This window comes from Gossypium hirsutum, chromosome A09 (assembly GCF_007990345.1).
Source record: "Gossypium hirsutum isolate 1008001.06 chromosome A09, Gossypium_hirsutum_v2.1, whole genome shotgun sequence".
Taxonomy (NCBI): domain Eukaryota; kingdom Viridiplantae; phylum Streptophyta; class Magnoliopsida; order Malvales; family Malvaceae; genus Gossypium; species Gossypium hirsutum.
The window spans coordinates 42,028,734-42,037,742 of NC_053432.1; the positions used below are offsets into that span (position 1 = coordinate 42,028,734).

Sequence of the window (9,009 nt, forward strand, 5' to 3'; positions counted from 1 at the left end):
CGGGCCTGTGGCATGGCCGTGTGTGCAATTCAGAGAGTTACACGGGGTCAAACATGGCCTCTAACATGGGCATGTCCCTTTGGACCACATAGGCGTGTGAGTCCAGTACCTTGGAAAAATTTTGTAATTTTGTAAAAAATTCTTAGAGGCTCGATTAAGTTCCGATTAAATTCTACTACTCAAACTGGGCCTCGAGGGCCCGATCAAGGGATGTTATGGATGATCTCGGTAAATGAATAGTAATTTATGAAGTTAAATGGAAAAATATTTTAAATGTTTTGGTAATGCTCCGAAACCCTGTTCTAGCGACGTGCATGGGTTAGGGGTGTTACAAAAACCACATCTTTTACGTACCTTTCCATTTGCGTACCATTTAATTTTGTCTCCATAAAAAAGACCAATTAGGGATTACAAACCTTCAGCATGTGTCAAAGTCTCCTAGTATCTTGTAGATTCCCTAAACCACGAACATTCCGACATAATATTTTCATTGTGACTGGTTGGCTTGCCCCTTGGCAGTTGCCGATAAAAATTGAACCAAGCTATAGATTGCTCGTTATTGGACACTGGTAAATCAGCTGTATTGGAAATGCTAGGATCCAAACTATCCATACAGCGTCTCTTCTTTCCATCATCGCTTTCAATTGAGCTTTCTTCCATATCATGCGCCATGTCTGTCTGGCCCAATCCTTTTAAAGATCCCCATAATTCATGACATTACTACTCATGAATCCTTCTAAATTAAATCCCAATGTAGGATTGATCGTCATCCCTGATTCCCTCCTTATTCCATCCCTTAAATTTCTACCTAAATTAGGTTGTCCCTGATTCATTTCCTGCAACTCCCCACCTCCTTCCTCCTTTAGCCACACACTATTCATGACAGCAACTCTCATTGAATGTGCTTTCAAAGATAAATCCTATCCAAATTCTATAGCTTCTACACCTTTTTTAAATCTAACGGGGTAGAAAGAATCATTATGGCCTAAGCAACCATATAAAAAACAGAATAAGGTCAATCTCTCATACTTAAAATTTACGTAAGTACACTTCCTGGGAGAGATCATGATTTTCTTTCCTTTGCTTCAAAGGGCATCTAACATCTAATTGAACCCGAACACGTAAATAATTTTTCATTCCCCTACTCAGTTCTTTCATATCATATTCCAAGAATCTACTAATAAAATTTCCAAGTTGTTTCATTACATTCTCTGGAAAAAAACCCTGGAGGTAGATCATGCACTTGAACCCAAAATGATGAGAAAATTAAAGACAGTTGCATAAGGTCTTCGTTCTCCTTGAGTCGATGCATAATCAATAAATGATTATTGAAAGTCCACAGAGCCTCATTTGTCACTCGTTCAATGTCCATCTTATAAAAAAACTTAAACAATTATCTCCTTTCCCTCAGATTTGAGATCTAAACACCCCCTAAAGGGAGCCAAAGGTTCACTATCTTACTCTTCATTGCTGGAAAATAGACTACGCTTGACGTAAGGAAGCAACCAACCAAGCAAAACTCATAGACCAATTTTAAAGAATCAAACTTAGTAGGCAATAACATCACTTCTTCTTTCCCATCATCTAACTTCAACCCCTCCATATCATTCTCCATGACTATCACCTTATACCACCTGAACACCAAAATAAACCTAGGCAGAAGAAAGTAACCGACTGACTACTCAAAACGAAACACAACAAAAAAACAAAGAAAACAAAAAAAAACAAAAAGTCAGAGACGTGCTACAAGGAGCATACCAAAGAGAGAGCAAACCTTAATATTATGTATTATAACTGCAAATTTGTTTTGTTCTGTTTTTGTTACTTTTGTAACTTAAGGAATAAAATTTAAAACATTTTAATGTTAGAATAAGTATCAAGAATATGTTTAAAGTTAAATAACAAATAAAATAAAATTCAGTATCCACCGATAATATAAGATTGTCTTTTCGTCCAAAAAATTATGTCTTGGATTCTTTTTAGATTTTTTTTTATTCTCCACTAAGTAGCGAATGTTATTCATTTATTTATTCATAAAAAGCGTAAATAATAAAAATATTTCGGTCTTCTCTCAAAGGAAACTATGTTAATACCTTCTTCTCATTATTTATTATTATAATTTTTTTTTGCATGAATTCCAAACCCTAACATTGATTTCTCTCACCTTTTTTTTCTTTTATTTTCACAAAAACCAACAAATTTCTTTGAACGGCAACTATCCATGGACGCGCGTCGTATGTCACGAGCCGTCCCCAGAGTCCGCCAAGTCGGCTTCTTCACTCCTAACACGCCGGTTCAGCAGCCTCGGCCGCAATCAGCCGCTCCAAGCTCCGAATCGCCTCCACTCTCTGATTCTCCTGCCAGCAACTCCCTCTCTCCCGTCATGATACCGCCGCCGCGTCACCTCTCCGACAACCTTGGCGGACGCACCGCCGCTGTGCCCGTTCCTGGGCGGGAAAACTCTGGAGAGCTTCCTACCGTTGGAAGTTACAACCCATCGGAGTCAGTGTTGTGGTTGGATTCACCGCCTCGTAGTCGAATTGGTGACGAAGAGCTCTCGGAGGGGGCAGAGTCGTCGTTGGGATGGTATCGGAGGAGTAGTTCAGCAAAATTTGCCTCAAGTCTTCCCAGTGGCGGTTTCAATTTGTCTACAGTGAAGCATCCGGAAAGTGTTGCTGCAGTGGAAGCTAAGAATCCATTGCCTGGTAAATATAATAACTTTTTGAATAAAATAAACGACTTTCAAAGTATTTGGATTAAATGAAACTTTGCTGCAGGAAAAAGTGAAGCGCAAAAGGAGCAAGCATCAAGTTCAAAGCCTCTAAAAGCGAAAACAACAAAAGCTGAGAGACGTGCCTTGCAGGAGTCTCAACGGGCTGCTAAAGCTGCTTCTAAAGGTTCGAAACAGTAATATTTTCTTTCTTTCAGTGGGAACATTAAGAGAATTTGAGAACAGGTTCAAGGGATGATGATTAAGCACATGTTGCAATCAGTTGCAAGCTTCCCCCTTTACTTAAAGAAAATTGGTTCTTAATCTGATTGAAATAGAAATTCCTTTTATGAAGTGAGTTCATCATCAAACTCAAGCTGTACATGTGATTTAGTCTAATGAGCCAAGTCATCTAATTTCTAGTTTATAGTTTCTACCCGTAGGACGTTCAAATTATTGAATAGCTTGTTGAAGTCTGTTAGCATTTCCTTAGTATTTGTTTCTTTGACTCCCTGTGAATAACATAGGCAATGGCATTTTAGATTTTGATGAAACATTAGTGTTGTTTGATTCTTTTTTATTTAATCTTGTTCTGACCAATTGAACTTGGTTTTCTAATGGTATATAATTTGTTAGCTTTTCCTTTTGGCACTAACGTTTCTAATTATAATTTTATAGCTGAGGCAAATAAATCTGGTACAGCTGGGGGAGCACCTTCTTCTAAACCCATGAAGCAGCCACCACTAAAGAAAGATGGCCCTCCAGTTGCATCTTCAATTGCAGCTTCTGAAAGAATAGGAGTTGATCGGTCAGTGGAGAAAGAGAGGAAGAAAGATCTTCCTCCTCCACGTAAGCAATTTGATGATGAGAGTCGTGGGGGTAGGGCTAAAAGGCGATCTGTGTTGAATCAACCTGAAGCTAGGAATAGAGTTGAACTCTTTCGCCATCTGCCGCCACACAAAAATGGAACTCAGCTTCCTTATTTACAGTCGAAATTTTTTGAACTTCATGAGAAGCATCCTGCTGTGTACAAGGTACTCTCTTAAGTAGTCTGTTCTGATTAGTTAACAGTTGACCTTATTTGTCTTCTTCCTATCTGATTAGCTGTAATCTAGTTGACACTGGAAAGGGAAGTAAATGGAAGTCCCATATAGGTTAGTTATTTGTGCATTTTAATTTTTAAATTTTATGATTCTGTATTTTAGGTGGGTAACTCCTTTCAAGTCAGTTGAGAAAAAGGAAAAATAAGAGGGGAAGGGGGTGGGGGTAGATTTGGATGTGTCCCCCTCTTTTAAAAATTCATGAAAACTAAATATCCAGGACAGCGATCCTCAACCATGCAAATCTTAGTCGAGAATGCTACATTAACCTCTTATTTGTCAGCTTCCTGAGCTCGTATATTTTTTGTTGTTTTTCCTCCAAGTTTTAAGGATTATCTTAACTCGAATTTTCTATAACTTTGGTATACTAGTTGGTGTGAGGATGTATTGTGGGAAGTGGAATCAGAATGAACAGGGTAATTATTGCATGGTGCATGAATTACTCAGATGTCTATTTATTTGAAAAGTAAATAAAGCATATTTTTCTTATCTTTTAATTTAATGACAGAGAAATGAGTTCCTTGCAATGTTGTGTTGTATGAAATTGTCAGGTTGGATTGCAGTATTTGGCTGGAGATTTGTCAGGAGGAAATGCACGTTGTATTGCAATGCTGCAGGCATTTCAGGAGGCTATCAGAGACTATTCCACACCACCTGAAAAAACCCTCACCAGAGATTTAACTTCCAAAATTGGTGGTTTTGTTTCTTTTCTGATTGAATGCCGCCCACTTTCTATGAGCATGGGAAATGCAATCAGGTTTCTGAAGAGTCGTATTGCCAGGTTACCACTAACTCTCTCTGAATCAGAAGCAAAAACAACCCTTTGTTCTGACATTGATCGTTTCATAAATGAGAAGATAGTGCTTGCTGATAAGGTGATACTTAGACATGCTGCTGCAAAAATCAGAGATGGGGATGTTCTTCTGACATATGGATCATCATGTGTTGTTGAAATGATTCTTTTGTATGCCCATGAGCTTGGGAAACAGTTTCGTGTTGTGGTGGTAGACTCGCATCCGATGCTTGAAGGCCAAAAGCTACTTCGTAGGCTGGTGGTAAAGGGCCTTAGTTGTATTTATACTCAATTAAATGCAATTTCTTATGTCATGCACGAAGTCACTCGAGTTTTTCTTGGGGCTTCCTCTATATTTTCTAATGGGACTGTATATTCGATGGTTGGAACTGCATCTGTTGCTATGGTTGCTCATGCATTCCGTGTTCCAGTTTTGGTCTGCTGTGAAGCATATAAATTTCATGAAAGGGTGCAACTTGATTCAATCTGCTTTAACGAGTTAGGTATGTTGGTGTTTTATACAATCCCCTCTCCTCCCCCTCCCCCCCCCCCCAAAAAAAAAAAAAAAAAAAGAAAAAAAAGAGGCAGACAACTTACACCTTCCTTCTGGAATGCCTTGCAGGTGATCCAGATGCCATATCAAAGGTCCCAGGAAGAGTGGATGTGAATTTTTTAGATAACTTGACTGATAAACAGAAGGAAAACCTTGAACTTCTTAATTTAAAGTAAGCTTTTAGATGTCTCATGTCCAAAGAAAGGAACTATTTGATTTAATAATATCTAAATGATTCTGAATCCTCTTACCTTGGTGTGAATCACAACAGATATGATGCCACTCCTTCAGATTACATCTCAGTGATTGTTACAGATTATGGCATGGTAAGTGTTATCCATAAATCTTTCATCTCTTTGGTGGAGATTTTTGCATCAAGGTGTATTCTTGCCCCAAATCCGTGTTTATTGTTTATACTTTCTTTATCATTTGCTCCTCTTTTTTGGGAGGATTAAATGTCTTAGATGCTGGATCTTGCTTGAAGTTACTTGCATTAGTAGATTTTGACTCATTATATTGCTTGTGCCACAGATCCCTCCCACAAGTGTGCCTGTCATTGTGCGCGAGTATCGGAAGGAGTACTTGTTGATATAGAGTTAGCACATGTTTTTGCCGAAGTAAAGCTCTTAACATAGATTCATAAATAGATTCATTTTCGGGAAGATGGATCTATGATTTATGCTACTTCAGTCAGTTAGTTTAGTACCTTTCTTCTTCATTCTTTACATCAAAATCATAATTTTATGCCATTGTCAAATTAACTCAATTCTTAAAAAGTCTACTGTATCTATAATGGTAATTTTTTTTTTGTCGTGTTGGATGATAAAAAAAAAATTCCATGTATATGCAATGCTTGATTGCAAGTTAGACTATTGATTATAGAGTTTTAGGAGGAGATAAAAAATGAGTTGCGTGCTGTATATACATAAAATTTCAACCACTTCTTAGAGTCATACTTCTAGAAAACAGTAACTTGAATATAATAATGGAAAGAGCAAAGTACTCTAATCAAAAGTACAGGGGAATAAATTGTTATGCTCGACACGCCCCCTCAAGAGAGGTAGCGATGAGAGTGGCTTGCAAATGCATCTGCAAGGTGGTTAGTAGAGTAATTATGTTTGATAACTTGATGCGCTTGTACTTTGTAAAACACAGCACGCAACATGCTTCCTTCTATTGTGAAAGAATGGATTGTGACAACGATATGTCATATCAACGTTGTCACAATAAACCATTCGAGTTGTAGGAATTGTTACATATGGTAAAATTTTTATCCAAAAAAGTTTTGCTAGGCAAGGGTTTTTTTTTTTGTCTAGACTCAGAGGAGGCTCTGTCATTAGGATCCCCTGCCCAATCAGCGTAGACATATATATATGAAGACTCATGTTATTGGTGCACTAAATCTGAAGCCCATACTGAGTAGTTCGTTCGAGGTACCGGAACATCTTTTTAACAACCTTCCAATGTTTCTTTGTTGATCGATACATGAATTGTGATACTTTATTAATGGTAAAAGATACTAATTTACCAGCTAGCGGATGATATTGCGTGGCATCAACAGGGATCCATCCTTGGCACGTACTTGATGAGTGGTACTCATCGGTGTTTAGATTCCATTGTTGTTTTGCATATTAAGTTCAATCAAGACATCAAGAATATATTTGGTCCGAGATGGCAACAGGCCCTTAGATGTCTTACGAATCTCCACTACAAAAAAGTAGTGAAGACTAGCCATATCTTTTTAAGAAAACCAAGACGTCAAGGAAGATATTTATCCTCCACTAGGCCTGACGAGTAAGAGATTCATAAATGCCTGTTATTAAAATATCATCAACGTTACGAGGATGTACAACTCACAGTAAACAATGAGTTGTTGGATTCAGATTTAACAAAACCCATTTGTTGAAGATGACCTATTCATCTACTTATTTTCTATATTAACAAAGGCATTAAACACATCTATTAGTGTTTGGAAAATCACTCAATAATTGAATTTGGATGTTTATGCATAGAGGTGACATATTTGAATAATCATTATAATTGATGGGTACCAATGAATTAGGTGTAATTAGAGCACCCCATTACACTTTTCAATTCTTAGGGAGAGGGTGACAATTAGAATAATTACGTAGGTAATTACACCCAAGTCCAATTACCATGTCTTTCAAACATTCATACATGAATTAATTGTAAGAAATTATTTTTTTTATGCAAGTTTAAGTTAAAGAAATTATATTATATACATAAATATGTATGAATGTTTGGGATGACTATCACAACAAATTTCTGAAGTTATATTATAAATCTTAAAATATTGTATTATAAAAAATAATTTATGTGTATTTTATAAAGTTATAAGAAAAAGTTATATTATTTAAGTTCTAAAAATTTCTAAAGTTATGACCAAAAAGTATATTATAAAAAATAATTTGTGTGTTATAAAAGACTAAAAATGTTATAATATACTTATTTATAAAAAAGTATGGAACTTATTGCTTCCATGCTATATATTATAAAAAACAATATAGTTATTTACATAAAAAAAGATTTGCCTCGAGAACTCTTCAATTTGAGATATTCAAAACTTTGAAATGTAGTTGAGAGGAATTTGTTGTTCTAAAAAAAAAAATCTCATATTAACGCCATCACCTTAGTATAGCATAAAAAAATAAGGTTGAATTATACTAGCATGTTGCATACTTTATAACCTCATTTATAGGTACAATTGGGATGATCCATTAAAGAGTACATGAAACAAGAAGATTTTTGTAATCTTAACAATGCAAATACAAATTCAGATTCAAATTTAGATGATGACTAACTCGATCAAAGACCAATTGATGATGATAAGGAGTAATGGAGTATATGTTAAACGCTAAAGAGGGAATGATAGAGAAATTAGATAAAATTGCATATGATGCTTTTTTTTCTTTTTTTCTTTTATCAGAATAGTATTATCGACTACTCTCTTGGATTAACATATTACATATGATGATTTAATTTCAATTTTTATTATTAGTTTAGAAATTCGTTTATCGTAGTGATAGTTTTTTTTATAGTAGTTAATGCGTTTTAGAAACATAAATCATGTAACAATGAAATTACAATTTATACTACCAAACATGACATGTGGGATTACAATGTAATTATAATCTGTTAGCCAAACATGTTTAGGGATTGCAATTCTTTGTAATTACAAAAGAGAGAAATTACTACCCTAATATTTATAATTCCATCCAATTACTCCATGTTGACTTAACAGACCCTAAATCATTTGTCTTAACAGACCCTAAATCATTCCTCACTAGAATGCTCACTACTCTTGCTACTTGAACTAGTAGGAGTAGAAGATATAGAAATTATGCTTTCCCACCCTTCTTTTCAGTTTTAGTATTACTCACATATGAGGAAACCTATGTTGAGTTACCCTTTCACTATTACTTAATCCACTAGCACATTTCTCTTTTAAGGATGACTTACCAATGTTATAACAAACACCTTTATTAGAAGCCTTTTTTATCAATCCCAACTACGGCATCACTAGGGCATCTTCACTAGAGCCTGCCCTTTAGAAGAGTCACCAATCTTTCCAAGCATGGAACCTATGCCAACCTTTCTCAAGATTTTTCTAAAATACACTTGCATTAAAAAATTTCTGTTTGAGGCATTTTCAATTAGAAGAATATAATGAATAACAAAAATAAAAAGCATCAATAAATTTTAAAACTAACATTTAATACTCTTAGTGCCCTGTTTACCTTAACTAATGACAATTATTGCAAGTACTGAATCACCAATCCATCCTAGACAATAATAACAAATATTTTCCACTATTACAATATTTTGTAAGTAA

At 35.6% G+C, this 9,009-nt stretch overlaps 1 protein-coding gene across 2 annotated transcripts; it reads left to right on the forward strand.

Annotated features, from left to right (window-relative positions):
* The first annotated feature begins 1,968 nt into the window (after positions 1-1,968).
* On the forward strand, positions 1,969-5,999 carry LOC107888757 (translation initiation factor eIF-2B subunit delta). 2 transcript variants are annotated; one of them, XM_016812950.2, is made up of 7 exons: positions 1,969-2,705; positions 2,778-2,897; positions 3,389-3,744; positions 4,362-5,106; positions 5,226-5,328; positions 5,428-5,482; positions 5,688-5,999. In XM_016812950.2, exons 1-7 carry the CDS (start codon positions 2,222-2,224, stop codon positions 5,748-5,750), a joined length of 1,926 nt encoding a protein of 641 aa, XP_016668439.2. In that variant the 5' UTR covers positions 1,969-2,221; the 3' UTR covers positions 5,751-5,999. The 2 variants fall into 2 exon arrangements, with proteins under 2 accessions (XP_016668439.2, XP_016668440.1); XM_016812951.2 differs by lacking the exons at positions 1,969-2,705; positions 2,778-2,897; positions 3,389-3,744 and adding an exon at positions 3,964-4,226.
* The last annotated feature ends 3,010 nt before the right edge of the window (positions 6,000-9,009 follow it).

Excerpts from the sequence above, each read along its gene's own strand:
- LOC107888757 (XM_016812950.2), top strand. The coding sequence starts at position 2,222 with ATGGACGCGCGTCGTATGTCACGAGCCGTCCCCAGAGTCCGCCAAGTC. Across the intron at positions 3,745-4,361 it reads AGCATCCTGCTGTGTACAAG|GTTGGATTGCAGTATTTGGC; the intron begins GTACTCTCTTAA and ends TGAAATTGTCAG. Across the intron at positions 5,329-5,427 it reads CTTGAACTTCTTAATTTAAA|ATATGATGCCACTCCTTCAG; the intron begins GTAAGCTTTTAG and ends GAATCACAACAG.